Here is a 23,615-nt window from a genome sequence, read left to right on the forward strand (position 1 = left end):
GGGGGGTAGGTACTAGGTAATACTATGGACAGCTAAATATAGTAGTAATATTGTCTTCTTTTTTTTCCAACAAGGGTGAGGGGGAGGGGTTATAGCGTATAGAAATGGAAGATGATAAAGTATACACTAATTAATTGAATTTTCATCTTTAGACTCACTATTATCATGGAATTATAAACTTTGCGATTTTGTCGAGCTAACATGTCAACAAATACAAACATGAAATATCATCCACTTATCCATGAAGAGAAAAAAAAAACGAACAAATAAACATTTTTGCATCTATTCGTTTTGGATTTAGGGTTTACTTGAAAAATTATGTGTAATTACCTGGAGGTATAATTACTAGAATAATAATTATATACTTTGATAATTACATAGTATAGTAAATAAAATGACTTTTTTATTTGTGATAATCTAATTACAATGTTATCAATCATATTTGGTTGGACAAATATAAGTATATAGTTAAACCACTTTTTCATATTAATATGTACATTAATTTTACCATACAATAAATATTAATGTAGTCACAAATATAAAAAATATCAGTTTCTTGACTATCTTAAATAAATAATATATTAACATAAAATAATTAATAGTTTCAATTATTAATATAAATGTCATGCTTGCTCATGTTATTCTAATATGAAAATTATGATTTGTTATATTTTTTAAATAGCAAAAAGATAAATATGTTATGAAATATTTGATTATGGTGGATGTCCATAACTCCTAAGGGAGTAACACCCACTACTCTTCTCCATTAACCTCCCACTACTTCTTACCATTATGGATGTAACTCTCACACCTCCATGATCTTTCCCCATGTTCTCAATAGTTAATACCATGTTCATGGCATCCCTTTGTATTACCTATATCATCCTATAAATAGAGGGTTTGAGCATCACATTGTATAGACTTGACATACTTGAATACATAGAAGAAATAAGATTCTCTCCTCTCTTCCTCTCTACATTGTTGTCTATTTTATTGTTCTATATTGTTACTTTGAGCTAAGTTTCGTAACACGTTATCAGCACGAGTCTCTAACCAAGATTTGAGTTTGGTTCTTCTTCCGCCCATGTTCTGATTAGTCTCATTACGAGAATCGGAAAAGAATAACTACTATAACTAGTAAGTACAAAAGCAGGTAAGTGTGAGGTTGGACTTGAAAGAGAGTCTGCTATGCTCCAGGTTTACTGCTCCATTACTTATGTTGTGTGTTTAAGTCTTTTGAGTTGACAATTTAACTTCCCAATAATTTTCATTCTTGACCTTGTCTAAATTATTAAAGTTTAGAAAATCGAATAGGTAATTGAATTTTTTTCAGTATGAGTTTGTATCAGTTACATGAATTCTTGGGGTTATGGCTTATGTTATGCTAGTAATAGTTCCTCCACTGCATCTAGTATTTTGATTACAAAGAAAAGGAAATCGGTAATTATAATTTTAATAAATATTTGACCCACCACTCAATGGCCCCTATAATTGTGTGCACTTTTACTTGTAAGTGACCTGGCCCGATAACTTTGAGCTAACTGGATAATATAAAAAGTGATTATTCTGAGGTTATATTTGTGTGCTTATTTTTTATTGTTAGTGATATTGATAATAGTAACAAAGTTTGAGTTATTAGTACCGATGAAATTTTTCTCACACTTTTGAAGTACTCATGAATTGTATAACTTACATATTGTTGTCATTTTTTTAATATAATATACTGTGAACTAAATTTTTTCAGAGTCTTGTAAGAAATAGTTGATCTCATTTATATCTTAAAGAAGTCAAAATTACATGCGATGAGTTCATAAATTGATGAAGTACTAATGTTTATAAAATTGTTATAACAGAATGGTTTTATGCATAACCATTATATGTGGCCCTGTGGGTAAGTGATATAGAGGACCGAGGATGAGCCTCAATTGTATTTTGGTCTATTATGCTATTGATTGAGGGTAAGACGGCGGGTTAAAGTCTCATCGTACCTTGAGGGTAAGACACTGGGTTTAAGTCCTAGTGCACCATGATAATAAGCAGTTGGGTTCGAGTCCCAATGCATTATGTCCTAACATGCCTTTATATGGATAAGGCATTGGATTTGAGTCCCAATGCACCATATTGATGATATAATGATGACTAAAGAAAAATAATGTATTTTTCATGAAAAAGCATAAAGTTTGTCCCACTTGATTTGCTCCATTCTTGAAGTGAATATGAAAATGGTGCATAATAAGTCTAAATAAAGACAAGTGGTTGACCAATGAACGTGGGCGTTCCAAAGATCAAATAAAAACAGTCATCATTATGGTAATTGTAAAAAGGAAAACGATAAGGGTTCTCAAAATGGTCCTTCAAAGGTGAAGGAATATGTATCAATGTGGTCTGTTAATACGAGACACGTTCATATGATTATAGTCCATTCGTTGAAAATGTGACTTGTGATAAGCATTGTAATGCAGGCTCATTCCTGAAAGTAAATGCTGAAATATATATGTGATAAAAATTATGCATAAGAATGTGCTTATGCATGGTTGGATAAATACCACAACTCACCTCTAAGGGAGGTTTGAGAGAAATAAAGATAATGAATATTACATTATGGTTACATGAATATGTCATTGGTCGCGTACACGTTGTACGCCAAAAATATTTTACCATGCCTTATAAAAAGTTATTAAAGGCAAAAGTAAAGCAAGAAATGAGTCTTGTCTATAATGTTTTTGATTGTGACAATGATAAGATAATTTTTTCCGTGGAGGAAAAAATTCACCACTTCGATGGTGGTATAAAAGATCTTGTAGTACAAAATTATTGAGAGCTCCGAAAGAGCGAATTTGTTACTACCGGAATAAATAAAATTATTCATGGCATTGGTGGTAGTAAGTCTTAAAAAGGAACTTTTTGAGTTTCAAATATATTAGCCAAAGTGGTTGGCATATTGAGACTATAAATGAAAGGAAGATTGAATATCTTCATATTACTATATTCATACCGGGTATATATGAAAGGTTACCCGATTTTTCTTCTATTTGTACTACAGATGTATAAGCATCGTGATGGAATCACATGCTATAAGTAAACTAGAGGTTTATTGAAACAAATATTAGTTGGCATGACCGGTTGACCATCCTGGTTCAATTATGATGTGAAAATTGATTGAGAATTCACATTGGCATATATTAAAGAAATAGAAGATTCTTCAAGAATTCTCTTGTGCTGTTTTTTCTCATGATATACCAGTTAAGGTTGGGATTGAATCCCTTGATATCTGGAACGAATAAAAGGTGATATATATGTATGGGCTCAATCACCTGCCATGTGGACCGTTTACTATTATATGATTTTAATAGATGCATCTATTGTATGGTCACATGTGCGTTTGTTATCGACTTGCACTTTGGTTTTTGCAAGTTTGTTTACTCAAATTATTAGAGCACAGTTCCAGAATATATATTATGATAATTTATCTTGATAATGCTGGTTTAAATCCAAGTTGGTTTAGCAGAAATTGTATGCCTCCAATTATAGCTAAACCATTGGTTATGAGAACAAAATTCGCAAATAGAAATTTGGTATGAGGTATATTATTTAATATACAACAACACTTGTACGCATCTAGCCAACAAGTTATGATAAATTCTCCCCATCACCATTGGTTCACGGTCAGGAACCAAATATTACCATCTAGAAATATGGATGTGCTATATGATTTAATGTGCTGCCACAATGCACAAAGATGGGTTCCCAAAGAAGGTTGGAAAATGTGTTGGTGATCCCGACATTAGGGGGAGAAAATGGGCAGCTGAAAAAGTGATACGTAAAATGAATTATTATGAATACATCTAGATCCTCGTACAAGAAAAATATGAACTTGAAATTCAAGTAATAATTCATTTGTAAAATATTTCCATGCGCATTTGCTGACCCAAACTAAATGTCATATTTCAGCTACTAATGCTCCAAATAGAATAAAGTCCATGATGGACATAGTCTATGGAGCTCTTGAAGCGTAATAGACTAATCGGTTCCAAAGATAAAACTCCTTGAAGAAGGAGAGGAGCAAATGTTCAAGATGGTCATAATAAGGAGGCAAGTGCTTTATAAGAGCACCATGACATAACATTTTATAAGACCTCATGGGAGAGGCTCAGGTACCTGAAAATAATGAGATCTCGATAAGTTATGTATTTATTATGCGATGATGGAACCGATGTAAAATGATCATTGACGATATTGTTTATATAATGTAGCGCCCAATATTATTAATATTTGACGAGGATGTTGAGCTCAAATCTGTCATGGAATTTGGACAGATAAATGATTGGCCAAATGAAAAATATGCAATGAAAGTTGACTTCATCTGAAAAATATGAAGTTGGACGAATAGCCCCAACAACTGAAAGTATAAAGGCTATATGGAGATATTGAAATATGATTAATATTATATTGCAAAAGGAATCCTTGATATAGATTTGTTTATTCTAACAAATATTGTCAAGGTTATGTTGGTTATACAAATGCAGGGCATGGTTCGTTGTTAAGATAATCTATTTGGCTGTGAGCGTAATGCCAAATTATGATATTCAACAAGATTTCAATTACATTGAAGATGATTCTGCATGCATTGAAAGAAGGACTATCGGAGGAGACAAAATAAAACGTATTTCACTAAAGTTCTATTTCAGACATGATTGATGTTCAACAAATTTGTTCAAGTGATAATTTGGCAAACTTCTTCACAAGGCATTGCCAACCTCAGCAATTGAGAAGTTGTTATACATGATTGGAATTTATCGTCTTTGAGATATTAAGTGATATTTTTGTCAGGGGGAGTATAGCACGCGCTGCACTCTTTTTCCCTTCGCACAGATTTTATTCCACTGGGTTTTTCTGGCAAGGTTTTTAACGAGGCAGCAAGTAATGCGTATTACAAGATATGTGTACTCTTTTTTCCTTCACTAAGATTTTTTCCCACAGAGTTTTTTCTTGGTAAGGTTTTAACGAGGCACATTATCTTTGGACATCCAAGGGGGAGTGTTATGAAATATTTGATTATGGTGGATGTCCATAACTCCTAAGGGAGTAACACCCACTACTCTTCTCCATTAACCTCCCACTACTTCTTACCATTATGGATGTAACTCCCACACCTCCATGATCTTCCCCCATGTTCTCAATAGTTAATACCATGTTCATGGCATCCCTTTGTATTACCTATATCATCCTATAAATAGAGGGTTTGGGCATCACATTGTATAGACTTGACATACTTGAATACATAGAAGAAATAAGATTCTCTCCTCTCTTCCTCTCTACATTGTTGTCTATTTTATTGTTCTATATTATTACTTTGAGCTAAGTTTCGTAACAAAATATGAATTTTAAATATGTTTACAAAATGCATCCCACTCTTGGGATTTGGCTGAATTTATTGTTGTTTATGTTTCCAACAAAGAAAAATAACTGCTCGTCCTAGTTTTGCCTATTGGTGTTTTTCTTAGTTTAACAATTCCTTTTTCTAGCTATGATAAGAGCCTAAGCCACCATACTTTTACCAAATAATATCACTATGTCCTTCAAAAAGTAACAGATGCCTATACCATAAATTGTTTTCTTTTGACGGTGAAAAGCTGCATGCAGACTGTTAGGAAGAGGAAGGGTCGGGGAGGAGCGGATGTAGAACCCGAGTACGGGTTTAATTGAACCCAATAATTTTAATATGAAGCTTTTATATATATATATATATATATATATATATATATATATATATATATATATATATATATATATATGAAAGATCGTCAAATTTCAATAAATACTACATGTTGAACCCATAATGTTTATTTTATAATGAGTTTAATGGTAAAAATATAGGAAAAATGACATTGTATAGCCGTTGTAAAAATAATAACCAAAAAAATATATAAAAATTATATATTTTTTGTATATATATACATTATGTATGTTATATACCAAAATTATACAAATTTTATATACTTTTTTGGCTACCAGATGTAAATAATTTCTGGCACGGGCTAAAAGTGATAATACCTAAAAAATATAAAACATTAAACCCATATCCAATTAAAATTGAGAAACTTTCAGAAACCACTATATTTTAGTGGTTATTAGCTAGTTGTAGCTACCATTTACTATATACATCCGATTGCTATGTTTTCAGATTTTTTGGAGTGTATTCGATGTATTTAAGCTACTGTATTCATGAATACAGTAGCATTTCTAGGCATGAAACAGGGGATTACAGCTAGACAGATTTTTGTATTCGAGTGTATTTGACTGTATTCATGGCGTGAAACATGGGATTACAGCTGGACGGATTATTGTATTCGATTGTATTCGACTGTATTCACGGCGTGAAACAGGGAATTACACTGTTTTTAAACGGGAAGTGAATCAATTAACATAATAGACTCCTAATATAACTCAACAAACTCAATTATAACACACAAATTTTGTATTTTTATTTATAAAAAAGATTCTCAATCGAAAATACCCCAAAAACATAGCAATCTTCGGAGAATTATATAATACATCTGAATACATAAATTATATTAATTAAAAAAACATATGAATACATTTATGGAATATAGCGAGACGGTGAATAGAATGAAATACATAGAATAGATACATTGAAATACAATAAGAAAAAAGACAATTAATATAATGAAATACATAGAATACAACGAGACACATTGGAATACAATGAAAAAAAAGACAATGAATACAATGAAATACAGCGAGATACATTGAAATATATTAACAGAAAATTCAAGTTACTCAGCCCCCAACTCCGTCGTCTTTGTTCAAGAACAACCCTAGAGTTTCACTTATGAATCAAGCTGCATAATTTTTAGGAAAAAGACATGGCAACTTTTTTTGTCAAATCTTGTGATGCCTAGAAATTCTGCTTCTTCAAGTTTAAGACAAGAACTTCATTTTTTTTCGCTGCAAATCTGGTGGGTGTAGGAGTATGTGTGTATTTTTGGATGAAAGATCGGTTAGTGAAGTCTTGAACATCAATGAGAATTTGTTGGATTTAGGGAATATCTGTTGGGTTTTGTTCTCTCGTCGGATGGGACGTTCAGAATCTGCAGGGGCCTTCACCGCCGGCGACAAAGGCTCGATAGAGGCACTGCCAATTGTTGAAATTGTACAAGAAGAAGAAAAGAGGATATGAGATCGGGAAGTAGAGGGAGAGAGAGGGAGAATAGATATAGGGTAGGGGATAGGAGAAATTTGAGGGGATATGAGATAGAAAAATAATACAACGCTTATTTTATGGCTTAAGGGTAGGAGATGACCATAAATAGATATTTGGCTATAAAAAATCAAAAGGTAGCTATGGAATATAATATTTTAAAAGGGTATTTATTTAAAATAAATAAGGTATCAACCTTTGCTATAGGAGGTAACTAATCCATTAAAATTCTGGATCCGCCTTGGGGTCCAAAGTCACCTAGCCGTCAAATCGAGTATTATATTGTGAGCACGTAATTTTTACCCATATAAAATCTCCTAAAAATTCCAAAAAATAGTTATCTAATTAGTTTTGATTTTTATGGGATTTTTGAAGATTTTTCTCCCTTTGTTGTTTGCATTTCATGGCATTTATTTGCATTTGTAGCATAATAAGGAGCACTTCCAATCAGAAAATATCAAAAAAAAAATTATCATTCATTCTTTACATTTTTTACACTTAGTTGCATGTTAGTTGCATGAAATACGAAAATTACATAAAATATATTAATTATTTCTTGTTTTTTGCATTTTTAGTTTCAATTAATTAGCGAGTTTGTTAAATCACAATCTTAATTGAATAATTAGTCAACTCCTAGATGAAGTAGTTAAATGGTTTAACTGTGTAAATTGGATTCAATTAGAGTAATTCGCTAAAGTGGCCATTTGAACAAAGTTGAAACAAAGGGAAGAAAGAAGGGGTTTGTTTTTAAACATTTATGATCAAAATTGAGCCTATTGTTTTCGCACAGATCACTCAACACGTCCAAGCCCGGATTAAAATCCGGTCCAGTCCCATCCCAAGGCCAACGACGCCGTTTTCCTACAGAAAATCCAAACCCTTCATCTCCATCAATCTAACGGTTGGGAACTGTTTCTTCATCCTGATAAAACTGTCGAGACCACCAGACCCCCTACCCAAAGACGCTCTCTCACACCTCATATGCTCTCCACCTCGTTCAGCCGTCCGCCATCGCCGGAAATCGCCTCACGGCGGCGGACAGTTTCCTAAGCGACCCAAATTTTCACCCTATGATCTCCAGCACCTCCTCTTTCTATACCCCCTAGCCTCATCCTTCAAAACCTTCCGAAATTTCAGTTATAGCAGATCTAGGAACCTAAATTCATCCCCTTTTTAATTTTTCCCAAATTCCGGCCTATTTTGATTAAATGCCAACACCAATCGACTTCTCCCGACGGGTACTACCATTTCACGGTGGTCTTGGACCGTCGGAAACCCTAGCCGCTCCTGTTTGGATTTTGTTTTCGGTCATTTGGGTTCGAAATAGACATCAGTCGATTGCTCTTGATAAGAGCAATCGATTGATGGCAGTTTTTGACTCATCACTTGGCCACGTTAGTCCGGTCAGATTTTGCCTCTGCTTTTGTCCGCCATTTTTGCTTCGATGGCTGTTTCTTAAGGGTAAATCGGTATATCCACTCATTTTTCCTATTCGTTTGTTGATTGTGTTTCTTTTGATTGATTAATTACGTTTTTATTTTTATTTGCATGATCAATTAGAATAGTTAATATGTTGAGTTAGGTTAATTAAGAGTCAGCATTTAGTATAATTAGAGTTCAAAATATAGTATTTGTTGTGTTGATTTTCTTTTGGGCTTTCTCCTATTGAAGCCGGATTGGGCCTGGCTTGGGCCATTTGGCCATGGCACTTGGCCCAGACCTGATCAGATAGTGTGAAGTAACACCTGGCACTTTTCAGTTGCAAAATATTCCCTCCCTTCTCATTTCTCTAAATTCACGGTGAAATATTCCCCTCCCTGTCAGACCCTCTCTCTATTCTAACACCTATATACACTCCTGAGGGCAGAATTTAGACGACACTCCCTCATTTTTCATAGACGGATCTTCTCTTTTACCATTAGAAATTCATTTTTTGTAATACACTCACATACAATTAGGACTCACAGTAAAAAAAAAAACTGAAAAGAAAAGAGAATTTCAAAAGGTATTGGAGTTCCTATCATTCTGTCTCAATAATTTCTGGATTTTTGTTTGGCTGTGGGTTTAAAGTTGGAGCTGTGTGGTTGATTCTGCCTGGTTGAACTCTTCTCATCTGCAGCGGGCCTTGTCTAGCTCTTTTCAGTGTTGTTTCTGCAGTTAAGGTCAGTTTCAAGTCTCTTTTGTATCATTTTCTCATTGAATGACCAAGGATGCTTAAACATCTCTTGCATTTGATTTGCTCAAATCATGGTTTCACATTGATTGTTTGATTTCAATATGGGTGAAATAGTGAGATAGCTTAAAATGATATTTATGTCATTTACCTTGATGTTTATTTTCAGTTAAGGATTGTTGTGAATTTTAGCTAATCATGCTAATTCCGGTTGCTCCAGTTTTAGTATAGAACAGAGCCTGTTTTTCTTTCTTTTGCTGAATCTATGAGTGTTGTAGTTGAGTCTGATATAATATGTCAATTAGGATATGAAATTCATGTTGTTAAAGTCAGTTTGTGCTGTATCATTGCTTGAGTTACTCATGTGTTTGTTAAATAGAGGCATTCTGCTAATGAAGGCTGGATTGGGTTATGTATGTACCCTCTAATTGGCTAGATTTGTCCTGTCAAATCTATATGGAATTACAGGAGTTTTCGCGGTACAAAATCGGCTCTGTTGTGATTAATTTCAGAACTAATTAATGTACTTTGCAATCACATTATGGATTTATTTTGAATACAAGAGATGGAGGATTTAGATCTGAAGATCACTTTGGTTTAGCATCTGTTAAATGAAGTTTAGGTGGAGTAATTGTTGATATATGAAGGTTGAAGAAATAGTTGCTTTCTGTGTAGAATTTTATTGTTAAAGCTGGAGTGCATGTAATTCGCCGTGATTATTCAACGGGCTTTTGTTATAATTTTGTGTTAAACATAATGATCGAGTTTATGATTTAGGATGTTATTAATTAGGAACTGATGATAACATTAAGTAATCTGATGATAACATTAAGTAATCTATGCTTGTCCAAAGATTTTGTGAGCTATGAAATGTGACTGGATTCGTGTGAGTAGGAATTTGTGAATTTAGCCTTCCCCAGTTTGGGCCTGTTAATTGGCCTAACAAGGCTTGCATGCCCAATTTGGGGATACAATGGTTTCCACACTATTTCATTATTTGGGCTCAATTGTAGGCCCACAAATGTTTACAACAGACCTGGTTGAGGTCTGAACGTGAGTATTTCCTCATGTATAACTCACGATACTGTGAAGCCTACTCCTACCTATCTTAGTAATTAAGTAAATCCATCGGAAGCATTTATCAATTACTAAAATCAGCAGTTTCACGTCAACTAGTCCTTGGTCAATACTTGAAATAGGAATATTACATTCTTAATCAGATGTCTCGGGGTTAGGCGTTAGAAATGAAAATTCTTTTTGTTACAGAACACTTTTCCCTTTACGGATTTGTCGGCCCCAAAGCGAATACTGAACATCGCATGAGAAACAAAAATAAAACTTTCTCAATATGCTAAAGAATAGCATCCTCAGAGTTTCGAAACGTGCAAAATGCTAAAGCTTTCTCAATATAAGTACCCTGGAGCTGAGTTTCTTTTAGTCTGAAAAAAGAGTAATGAAAAGAAAAACTACAAAAATATTTCAACTTTCCTTAGTTTGCTACTTTAATTTTCCCTTTTAAGAACAAAAATTGAAAAAAATCCTTTTGAGATGCAGGAGAGTTTAGGTTTCTAATTCGAACAACTGAGTGGTGTTTAGACAGTTTCTTGTTTGAGTTTTGTTCATATTACTTTGGCTCCGAAATGTGGTCGTTAGAATTTGTAATGCGATAATATTGAGTGTTGCTATGATTGTATGCTGTTTTAGTGCCTAAATCTCTTTGTTTTTTCTTTTTTTAAAATTTATAATGGATTAAAATGTGGGAATATTTATCTTACAGTTCCCAACAATGAAGACGGAAACCGAAACAAAGCTATGGCTCTCTCTTTTTCTGGCCATGTACACAGCCATCACTTTTCTTCTGCTTATTGATGGTACTTTTGTTCAGCAACATCATCTCGAGTATAGTATTGTTGCATTTAGTTTCATGATGGCCTTTGGTTTGATGGGGGCGAATTTCCTTTTTGAGGGTGGGGAGCTTCCGGTTCTAGAAAATAGGAAGTATGTCAAGTATTGCAATCTAGTTGGCCCAGTTTCATGTATCTTTGTTGTTCTTTTACTGCATGATAGACAGCCTATCAGTGATTGTATCTATTGGGTGCTTCTTTGTGCACCGGTGGGCTCCTTTTCCCTTATCATGATGCTGAGGCCCGTCAGTACGGACATGGGATCATTTTATCCATTCTGCATACTGGCCTTTAGTATCTCGCTCAGAGACTATCACTATTCCTGGAAGACTTGGGCTGCCATGGCACTATCCCTATTCCTTATGTTTACGAGAGCCCATATGGAGACTAGGACTATTTCTGCTATTGCTGCGAGGTATTGACATAAATAACCTATGTGTTTCTTTTTTGTATTTTGAGTTAGTGTTAAATCTTAATATTGTTAATTTTGTAGGAAGAGGGCCCTTCGTGATGCTGTTGAGTCGTCTACTGGTGCTGGTGCTGATGCTTAGTGGAGTTCTTTAGGGCACTATTTAGAAAAGCTGCTACTTTTTAATTTTGTTAATTGGCTTCAATCATGTCCAAGTTAATAGGTAGAGGTTGTAGAGAACAACTTGATTGTGGGCGTGCTGTAAAATGGAGATTGACTGTTTAATTGGTCATGAGTTAAGTAAGTTCAGGCTTCTATCTATGTTTTTGGTCGATTTAAGTCAATTGATAGGCACATAAAATTCGGACATGCTCTCTCAAGCTGATAGCTGTTTTGTCCAATTTGTTCGTATCACCACGGATTTTTGCTCACCACCCTGTTTAAGCCTTTCATCGTGTCTATCTGTCAAACACAAAACCATACAAATATTTGAATTCTACTCCGTTGTTTTAACACCTTTTCGGTAGCTGTCACTCGAATATTATCTACTTCAACTATCTCGGATGAAGGCAGAGGATTCACCTGCCTCCGGACACGAAAGAAAAAAATACAATCATGGATGCTTGATCGATTATGACTCTGAGAAACAGAATCCGGAAATGAGCTAAATGCAACTTCAAGCTCCTCATTATGCGTTAGACAGCCCGAGGGGTAACATTCTTCAATGAGCTGTCCTTGTTCACCTATCTTTAAACTACAACATATTCATACCGATAAAATTTGGCTACCCATTACTCATTCCAGAAAAATATACAGAAACTTGTATAACCGGCTAGAACGAATGTGTGTGAATCAAAGACTCATTACATGACAAAAAGGGAAAAAATAGCTCATAATTTATAAATGTAGACGAAATTAGTCCCTCTACAAACACATTCAAATCAACAAGGCAGCTCCAACTCCTTTTTATGATGAGGAGGTACTTCAGGAGCACGATATGTCATGTATCTATAGAAAGATAAACCAAAGCAGAAGCTCAAAACTAAAGCTCTAACTAACAATTCTACGTTCAACATGTAACCAAGAACCTGCATTACTAATCCCAGCAATACGTCTATTCCCCCAATATCATACGCTATGTGCAAGAAGTGGGCATAGATATAGAAATATGTGGTGCAGCATACTAATAGAGCGAGATACCCATAATTGAACTCCAAAAGGTGATGCAGGCCTGCTGCAATTATCATAGGAATGACCTCGATCATAAATTTTGCCTTGGCGCCAATTAACCGGAATGGCATGTCGCGATGCCAATAAATGACCGTGAAAAACGCTATCATATGAATTATACAGCAACACATCGGGACAATCGTCTCAAAAATAATGGAGATCATGGAAACTTTTGGATCACCCATTAATAGCACGAATGCAGCGACCATGCTCAGCATGGAAACATTACTAAAATGAAGCCAATATATGTCATTACGCTCTCTGAGAAGCCCTGAAAGAAACACGGGAAAAACATATTCAGCATCTCAAAGAAAGTTAAGGAAGTACAAGATCGAGCACTATGAACCAGCACAATTGTAGAATGCAACTTTGCGCTGAGAAAGGTTTGTACCCCCCCCCCTCCCCCCCCCCTCTTCAGTTTGCTATTTTATCTTTAAAAGCACAATTTGAAAGATGCTAGGATTGATGGAACGCCCTGCTAGTATTAACACTACCAAATTAACTATATGTTGGTATGCGATATATTTCAAAATTTCAAGTGAAGAATGCCAATCTTTAGGTAAAAAAGACTTACTACTACTACCGGTTGATGGAACATAGTCTTTATCCGGAAACACCCTCTTTAACTTATTGAAAATGGAAACCACAGTCTTCAAGCTCTGCCTGCCCTTCTCACAGGTAACGGTTGCAATGTCGAGGGACAAGTCACGGAGAGAGGCACACAGAGGAAGAACATCACCCATATGGTTGCAGTTAGATAGATACTACTTTCACAGATTTTAACAGCTGCAAAAAAAAAAAAAAAAAAAAAAAAGATACAGTCAATCCTCTCTATAATAGCATAGCTATATAACAACACTTCACTATAAAAGCCAAGCTTTTCCGGAACCAAATTTCAACATAATATATGTTCTCTATAACAGCATTCGCTATAACATCCAAAAATATTCGAAACAAACGAGACTGTTATAGATAAGTTTGACTGTAAATGCAGAATAAGGGACAAACAACATAACCAATTTATATAATAACTCAAATGATCATACAGATGAAATATTGACAATTCAGTTAGAGATTTATGATCCGAAATTAACTTCAAAATCGATCAAATTACCAACAACATTAAAAAATAAAAGTTCCAAAATTTGGAACATGTTAAATAAATTACAAAAAAGCTAGGAACCAAAGGTTGTATTTTGAATGTAAAATAAAAAAGTTAAAAGTAGTTATCCAAAAATATTATAGCAGAGCATAGAATCTATGATACCACTTCGGAATATCTATTGTAAGGTACAATTAATTTTTATAATTGGACAACATGCTAAACAAATTATACAAATTACAAAACTATGATTTATTTATTTATTTGTATAAAGATAAAGAACAGAAATTGCAGAAACCATAAACCTAGGTTGAACATTTTTATTTCTTTCAATTTTATGTTCGTTTAGTTCTTGAGCCGAGTGTCTTTGGAATACGGCCTCTCTACCTCTCGGGGCAGGAATAAGTTCTGCACCCTCCCAGACCCCACTAATGAGCTGCGTACACGCTACCCTCCCATACCCCACTAATGAGATTTCACTGGATCTTCGTCGTTGTTTAATGTTCGTTTAGTGTTCAAAAGACTGAAAATTTTGCTTGGGCAAACAGAAAAATTATACAAATTGCTAAAAAGTAAAAAAAATTCTAAACTATTATATATTGAATTAATTACCTGTGTCCTGGACTAAACGATCAAAACCCAGCAACCTGCAACTGTTGAGAATGTTAAAAGAGGGAAACGAAGAAAGTTGTTGAGTTTTTTTTGTTCTTTTTTGTAATAAAGTGTGAGAAAAAGATAGGTAGATTTGTAATTTTGTACTAACAAAAAAGGGTTCAGATTTAAATAGAAGTGAAACGTGTCATTGTATGAAACTGGAATAATATTGGATTCGGATTAACAATCCTATTTCGGATAAGAGTCATTCTCTAAAGTCCTTTTTTTATAGGGTTAAAATTAAAAATAAAATTTTATGTATTATAAAAATTACAAAAATTATTTTATATACTTATATCAAATAAATTAACATATTTATAAAAAATATATATTCACAAAATAATCTCATAATTACGTAATCTCGTATTATAACTCTCATATTACAATTTCGGTATACATAGTTGTAGCTAAAATTTTGAAGTTATGAGTTTAGAATTCTAAAAAAGATAGTTTACTGTGTTTTGAATAAATTATTTTGTATATATTAAATAGATTTTTAATAAAAATATAAGATTTGAGCTAAAACTATTGAGTTTTTCAATATAACTTGTCGCAAACCAAACGTACCTTAGGGGATGTTTGGTATGGTGATTCTGTACTTAGTTATGAGCATGTAACTTTGACAAATTTGGAATATGTAAAATGAAATTGCATGTAATCACAAATAAATTTTAAAGAAAAATAATACTCCATATGTTTCAATTTATGTGAACCTATTTCTTTTTTAATCCATGTAAAGAAAATGAAAGAATTACAAGAAAATACACTTGACTTCGCAAAAATGGCCTATATTTTTAAGTTTTACCCGACCTAGCCCATATTGTACATATTTTGAAGAGAAATTTTCATAAAGCACTATCTTTTAGTAGTAATTAGTCATCTATAGATACCATTTGCTTTATTACGGATTATAGATACATTTTCTGTGGTTATAAGATGTATTTGATGTATTTAAGCTATTATATTCATGAATACAGTAGCAAAAATAGGCGTGAATCAGGGAAGTACATCTAATCAGTTGTTGTATTTGAGTGTATTCGACTGTATTCATGGCGTGAAACATAAGATTACAGCGGGACAAATTATTGTATTCGACTGCATTCACGGCGTGAAACAGGGGATTACACTGTCTTTAAATGGAAATGAATCAATTAACATAATAGACTCCTAATATAACTCAACAAACTCAATTATAACACACAAATTTTGTATTTTCAGTTATAAAAAAGATTCTCAACCGAAAAATACCCCAAAAATATAGCAATCTTCAGAGAAATTATTATATAATACATCTGAATATATAAATTATATTAATTAAAAAAAGCATATGAATACATTCATGGCATATAGCGAGACAGTGAATACAATGAAAATACATAGAATACAGCAGGATACATTGAAATACAATGAAAAAAAAGACAGTGAATACAACGAGATACATTGAATTACAATGAAAAAAAACACAATAAATACAATGAAATATATTAACAGAAAATCAAGTTGCTCAGCCCCAAACTCCGTCGTCTTTGTTCAAGAAAAAACCCTAATTTCCGGCGAATCCGCCGTTGAGCAAAATCCCTGAATCACTGAACTGTAACTCTAACAATAACGTTCATTTTCACCTTCTTCTTTTCCCTTTTAGCCTCTTCTTTATTCCCCAGTCCCAAAATAGATGGGGTAGGCTATAGAAATCCTCACTTCTTCAATAAAAACTCAACTTATGTCACCTTCCCTAAAAAAAATAATAATATAATTTTGACTTGAAAAGAATAATAAAACTATAATTTTGAAGTTAAACGGAAAGAAATAACTCAAAGCTCAATCAAAAAGTTTATAAAAATAATTACCTGTTTGCGAGGCCATTGACGATTAATTCATTGGCCACATAAGAAATAACTCTATGAAGGAAATTTACTCCACAAGCCATGGCTGAGATTGCACCAACTATCAACAATTAAGAAAGTGAAGCAATAAATAAATAACTACAGTTTTTTATTAAAAAAAATCGAAAAGGTGAGCAAACGGAACGGACGAGATTGATGAAACCCTAACTTCCTCATTGCTTAAACCAAGTGGGTTGTAGTCTCCTTTTCCTGCTCTTGATTTTTTTCCTATTGCAAAATTAGCACCAACAACTCAATGGATTTTAATTGCTTCAGGGAATGGGGGGAAGAGAATGGCATGTATCAAAGTAGAGAGAGAAAGAAAATAGTGTAACTGAATAGCGTATTTAGTGGCTTAAGGGTAGGAGGTAACCAAAATTAGATATTTTGCTATAAACATTAAAAGGTATCTATAGAATATAATTTTTTTAAATGGTACTTATATAAAATAAATAAGGTGATAACCTTTGCTATAGGAGGTAAAAATTCCATTATTAATTAAAGAGCTGTCAAAACGGGCTAGCTCAGCTCAAGCCTCGCGAGCCTTTGAATTTGTTGTGCTAGGACTGGCTGATCCACCATTTGAATGGTCATTAAAATGGCTAGCCCACCCCAGTCCTAAGAGGGTCATGGGCTATAATAGGTCGGCCCTCTATTTTTATTTTTTTTAATATAATTTTTTTTGCAAATCTTTAAGAATTTCTTTATGACATAGTCCCCTAATCATGTGAGTAACTCATGTTTGCATATAGTTGTATGAGAAACTTGATATTTGACAATGAATCTCGTAATTGAAATGCAAGTTCTTTATATCTCTAATTTTTTTTTACATTTCGGTGATTGCTTCAATAAATTTATATGATGAGGCCTTTTAATTTGGATCTAGGACCATTCGCTAATTTGATCATCATAGTTCATAAAAAAATTAGGGGAAAATTATCGTTAATATGGGCGGCTAGTCTAGTTAATTGTTCAAAAATTTAAAATACATGGAATTGCAAGTGTTGTCAATCTTTTTTGGGTGTTGAAAATTGATCTTCTCCTACACTGATGAATAGTGTAATTGTTAATAATATATTATGGCAATTAAAACTAATAAATGATAATATTTTCTTTTGAAATCATGTCATACTACAAACATGTCATAAATCTGGACTATTATTATTAATAATAAAAATTAGAAAAAAAGAATGAAATATCATGCACAAACCTAACGTCCACATGCTCAAGTTATTTCATGGCTACAACTTGTCTGATTTCCTTATTTGTCTTAATATATTACTAGTTTTTACGTACATTCGCACGTAGTGTTCCGTTTAAATCATTAAAAAATACCAATAACTTTGTCAATGTATGAGATTTACACAAGATTTCATCTTAAGATTCAAACATGGTAATGGCAAGAGAGAATACATAGTAACAATTTTAACTGAATGTAAAACCTTAGAATTAGTGACATGGATGACTATTACTGTATATAGCAACTCACAATTAGGATCTGAATCCTTGTGGAAATATTTTGATGCTTCTAAAGTTCATCAATATATCTGTGAGAATGTAAGATAAGAATAAATATTTTAGTTCTGCTCCTAGACGCTAAAAGTCGGACGAAAGAAGTGGTTATGTGGGACGCTTCAATTCCCTTGTTTGCTGGATGATATGGGTTCGAATCCTATCTTTAATTTTTTTAGTTAATTGAATACAACGTAGTTTCATACTTAATAACAAATTATTTTATTTTTTTCTTTATTCTTATTCTTTTGAATTCAATTATAGTTTAGTTCTAACTTCTAATACATAATAGTCAACTTAATTAAAAAAAAAAAATCAAATTCATCCCTTATAATTAAAAGCTTCAAATTGCAACTTATCACTCCACAAGTAGAAAAATACAAATCCTCACGCCACAACCTTCTTCATCAATCACTTTGACTATGACTCGATCGGCAGTGGAAACTAAGAGTTTAAGACTCTTCTTTAGTTTGTTTTTTTACTATTAACATACCCTTAATCTTGATTTCTTTAAAGTTTGAACGCCCTTTTAATCACTGACCCATTATTTTATTTAAAAAAAAACTAGAAATTTTAAAGTGCGAAACATGCTTAATCAAACATTGTCCCGTCCCATATCACCCATTTTGCGAAGAAATCTCTCTTTGTTCAGTGCTTTCTTTTCTTTAGAACTTCTTTTGTTATACGTGGATGATAAGTCATTATAATCATTAAGTTTTCAAAGAGTTGCACGCCGAATTTTATCGCTAGCGATTAGCACACAGTGGTGCCCCCGTCGTGACTAAAACCTGAGTCCGCCTCTGCATACAAGGCTTCTCTTCTGAATAAACTTCCCTTAGAACACTCACTAAAGGAGTAACACTCCTCACACAGTAAGCAATATGAGGCCAAATTTTTTGATCAAATAGAATTGTAGCTATTGTTTTCACTCGTTCATGTTTCTTAGCTCAAGTAGAATTATTCCAAGCTTCGGAAGAGAACATAGATCGAAGGTCTTGTTTTTGTTTTCGAATATTTTGAAGACTCACCACCAATATTACTTCCTCCAGTTGCACCAATTCGAATTTCTTCTATAGTAGCATTTTGCCTAGCTTTTGAATTTTTCAACTCCAGTAATGCTTTCTTACATTCTTCTGCTACATCAGCAGGAACCTTGGGACAATGCTTCATTCTTTTACGAGTACTTGCTAAATGATGTTTCTATCGGTTGATAGTGCCAGTACATTTTTGGGTGCAAAACCTACACCTAAAATATTTTTCCTCTTGATTTGAGATTGTATACTTCCAGGCAATGCAAGATCTTTTCTGCTCACATCTTCAGACTCAGCTTCATCCATTTTCTGCAAGTTTCGATTTTTGCAGAGTTCACCTGCTACTACAACAGAAATGAGTTAAAGGACTTATTCAGTAAAATTTTTATTTAATTTGAAGAAGTCTCTTGGGCTTACGCCTCAACACAAAATCTCGCATCAACCAAAAAGCTCGCCCGGGCGGCGGATGTACACCCCAAACTTGTGGCATACACCTTATGAGACTTTCGCCCCCACCATCGCCTCGGGGCATTTTTGATACGCCTCGTCTCGGGGCTCGCTCCAAAAATGCCTCTTAATATACTGGTTACAACTGTAATTGGAATCAGGGGGATTTGCATCTATACCCGCTTTTTGTGTCACGTTTAAACTTGTGCCTGCTTTGCAAAAAAATTGCAAGAGTACCCGCTTTTTCGCATAACTTAAGCATACGGGGCTGAAGTAACAAAGGCAATCACGCAAAACTTCAGCATTCTAGTAGACGGGCCTGAAGTAGCAAGTGTGTTGAAGTTTTTGTTTGTAATTGCTGAACTTAAGCATAGTAGCTGAAGTTTTGTTTTTCTATTTGCATTGCTGAAGTTTTTGTTTTTGTAACTGGCGAATTTCAGCTCTAGAGCTGAAGTTTTTGTTTTGTAACTGGCGAACTTCAGCTCCAGACCTGAAATTTTTGTTTTCTAACTGTCGAACTTCAGCTCTAGAGCTGAAGTTATTTAGTTCATTTGTAAAAACTTCAGCACTATATAAGCAATGGACATTTTATTTCTTATTGCATACAACTATACAAGTAACTTGGTGTTTCCTTGTCATGGGCAAGATGCTAAATTTGTGGTGAATTGCTTTCACTTCAGCCTGAAGTTAAGGGTGAAAAAGGACATGGTGCCAAATAATGACCACTTGCAGATCCATTCGTATTTCTTGACTGGAATACAATAGTGTAGGAAAATTTTCGTCTTATCATTGAACCAGATATGTCTACATAAAATTTTAATAACTGAAGTTCCATAACAGCACCAACAGCAGCAGAAGAAAGAAGAAGAAGAAGAAGAAGAAGACGACGAAGGAGGAGAAGGAGGAGGAGAAAGGGGCTGAAGTTATTTAAAAAGTGGGTACAAGTTAAAAGTTTTAAAAAAAAATGGGTATAGGTTAAATGTGGGCGATCAAATAGAGCGCCCCGTGCAACTTTTACTTGGGGAATCATGACCTTATTTTGATAAAGCTTCTTTATGGGCTTGTATTTGGATGGTGTAGACCTAACACTGTTGTCCAGTGATGCAGGTCCAATTGGATCCCTGTTGTATATATATGATTTTCAATAATACAAAGCCACGTGAAGTTTGGGCCTTCCATCGGATCCCATGTGCAATTAATCCAGAAAAATAGCAAGGGCTAGTCAATTTTTGGACTGGTAATTGAAAAATAGCCAGTATTTTCAAAGTTATTAAAAAATAGTCACTATTTTGCTGCAACATGGAAAGTTCCAGCATAATATACTGGAGATTGGTGCACGTGTGTATGAACTTCCAGCATATTATGTTGGAACTCCAACACACGGAAAGTTCCAGCATAATATACTGGAGATTGGAGCACCTGTGTATGAAGTTCCAGCATATTATGTTGGACCAGTATATTATGCTGGAACTCCAGTATATTATCACGGAACTTCAGTATATTATGCTAGAATATTTTTCTGGTTTTGAACAGTGTTTTCGTTCGGATTTATCTTTACATAAAATTTGGCTAAATTTCAATTACTTTTGAAACTGTAACTATTTTTCAATTACCACTTGTAATTCTGGCTATATTTGAATTTCACCCATTAATCCTTGCTGAACCCAGTTTGCTAAGAGAAAATACCTTTAATTTGTTAAAACGTTTAATACCCAAATGTGGATTCACTTGTCCGCTCAAAAACCATTCCCTAATCAGAAGCGCCCTTTCAACATTCTTAACAATTGATTTCAAATTAGTACGACCTTTAAGTCCAAAACACACTCCATAATTGTAGAACCTTCACACACAATCTCAACTTTAGATAATAAATAATTGACCCATGAATCTGCGTAGAATGTTTTAGGCGCGCCTTTAATCTACTATCGTGATTATGTATACGTTCGCATAACATAATTATGATTCCAAAAATAAATCAAGGTATGCGTTCGTGTGACTTTGGCCAAACAATCTTAACAAATAATAAAGTGTTATTAATTGTGTACATGTACGCGTGACATGATTTTTAGCATACTAAATAAAACGGATTCGTACATACATGGTTCGTTTCAAGATAATTCCATAATGCCATAATCGAGTAATTAAAAAGTGATAAAAAGTGAAAATGCACATAGTTTTAAAATACCTAATAATCTGTTAATTAAGCCAGGTATGATTGTTAAGTGACCGTACGAAAATCACGGAATTAGGTGAAAGAAATTGAAAAGTTTTGATTTTGACGGAAGAATTTGATGGATTCTTAATCCTGATGCTGCAATGAGTTTCTTATCTACTATTTGCTTGGTTTCTTAGTTTTGTGGGATTTGTTTATAGAAGTAGAAAATCCAGAGATACACATGATATCATCTTTTATCTTTTGTTTCCAATTTTCCCTTTGTATTTATTTTTTTCGGTTTTTTTTTTATTTGCATTTGTTAACTTTACGAGAAGAAATCTTGTTAACATGCTGTTCACCAGCAATAGAAGTCAATTATTATGATAGATTACAGTGTTGGACCTGACTTTTATTCAGTGTCAATGTAATATAAACTTTTGTTAATAATATTTCCTTCAATATAAATGTTTGAGATTTATGTAGTATAATAGTATTAGTACTAAGATGGTGTTGAAAAATGGTATTGTTTAATACTTACTGAATAGGTTGATTTGGGATTTACTTTACTGTGGAATATAATCTGGCTACGTTTATTTTGTGTTAGAGTTTAGTAGAGTGCTAGTGTGATGTGTGTGTAAAAATGGTGCAGGTGGGTGCAATGAGGAATTGGGAACAAGTTTTGTGGTTTCTACTGTTTGTATTCTCCTATTTGGGATGTGCATGGCTCCTGATATTTGATGCCCAAACAGTGGATCAAGACATCAGTTGGCTCAACTTCACTGTGGGATTGGTCATGCTTGGGGCTTTCTGTCATGGTGGTAACTTCAGAATGTTTGAAGGCTCGTGTGCTTAATTGGCCTGGTTTGATCAAACCAAAATATGTGAAGTTCTGCACCATTGTAGGGCCGCTCGAGATGCTTGGAGTTATTTTCGCATTGGACTACAAAAAAGGTGATTTGGCTAGTCCTTTGCTGTATTGGGTTATTCTTACTGCATCGATCTCCAATTTTTTCATGCTTATGCTTTTGAGACCGGTTGCTACAGACTTCGGTTTATTTTACCCATTCTGCGTTCTGCCATTCGGTTTCTCCGTCAGAGAATATGGTAGATATGCTTTGGAAACTATTATGCCAGCGGTTGTTTGCATTATTCTACTGTGCGCACGAGCCACTTTCGAGACCATGACTATTTGGTATGTTGTTTCCTCAAATATTGTGTTAGTGTTTTGTAATGTATTTAGGGTTAGTTTCCTTTCAGAGCCCATGTGGAGAGAAATTGGTAGAGGTTTGTCTTAAGTAATTTTATGTCTTTATTTTGTAATAATTTGGCTTAGCACTAAATTTTTATTTGGTTAATACTATAATTGTAATGTTGTTCGACCACTGAAAAATATGTTCGTAGATGGAGTAGACATCACAAGTCTAATACCTGCTCCATATGCATGAATTGTGCAACTTTGTCGGCCCATAATATATTGTATTATTAATAATTAATATTATTCCCACCCCCCAATTAGTTCAGTAATAATGTTTGGTAGTTCTTTTTTGATTTATATTGTAGATGGATTGTAAATTTAAAGAGTTTGATTTTAACATTTACGCTTAATTTACAACAATAGATTAACTTTAATGAAATAATATGTATAAATATATTTTGATGCAATGTATTTTACCTAATGAAATTTTTTTTGAAACATATTAGAACAATTTACAAGCTCAAAGATTTTTCCATCATGTTGCTCATAATTTCCTCCTCTTCATCTCCACCCCCATCCAAACCCCACCCTTTGAGCAAGGAGATATGGACAAATTAAGTACCATATAGTAAAATTGATATCTTTTGGCACATACTAGTATACTCTTGTGTAATTAATGCTGTTAATATTTAACTTCT

General features: G+C 33.7%; 2 protein-coding genes across 5 annotated transcripts; one reads left to right on the plus strand and one right to left on the minus strand.

Moving 5' to 3' along the window:
- On the plus strand, positions 8,187–12,023 carry LOC109232444. 4 transcript variants are annotated; one of them, XM_019398212.1, is made up of 4 exons: positions 8,187–8,691; positions 9,293–9,384; positions 11,173–11,714; positions 11,793–11,884. In XM_019398212.1, the coding sequence occupies exons 3-4, from the start codon at positions 11,182–11,184 to the stop codon at positions 11,848–11,850; spliced, it is 591 nt and encodes a 196-aa protein (XP_019253757.1). In that variant the 5' UTR covers positions 8,187–8,691; positions 9,293–9,384; positions 11,173–11,181; the 3' UTR covers positions 11,851–11,884. The 4 variants fall into 4 exon arrangements, with proteins under 4 accessions (XP_019253757.1, XP_019253759.1, XP_019253758.1 ...); XM_019398214.1 differs by having other exon boundaries at positions 9,342–9,384; XM_019398213.1 differs by having other exon boundaries at positions 8,187–8,683.
- On the minus strand, positions 12,507–14,769 carry LOC109232819. The gene is made up of 3 exons (XM_019398540.1): positions 14,653–14,769; positions 13,513–13,724; positions 12,507–13,209 (listed from the first exon to the last, which is right to left on the minus strand). Exons 2-3 carry the CDS (start codon positions 13,679–13,681, stop codon positions 12,650–12,652), a joined length of 729 nt encoding a protein of 242 aa, XP_019254085.1. The 5' UTR covers positions 13,682–13,724; positions 14,653–14,769; the 3' UTR covers positions 12,507–12,649.

Source organism: Nicotiana attenuata, chromosome 9 (genome assembly GCF_001879085.1).
Source record: "Nicotiana attenuata strain UT chromosome 9, NIATTr2, whole genome shotgun sequence".
NCBI lineage: Eukaryota > Viridiplantae > Streptophyta > Magnoliopsida > Solanales > Solanaceae > Nicotiana > Nicotiana attenuata.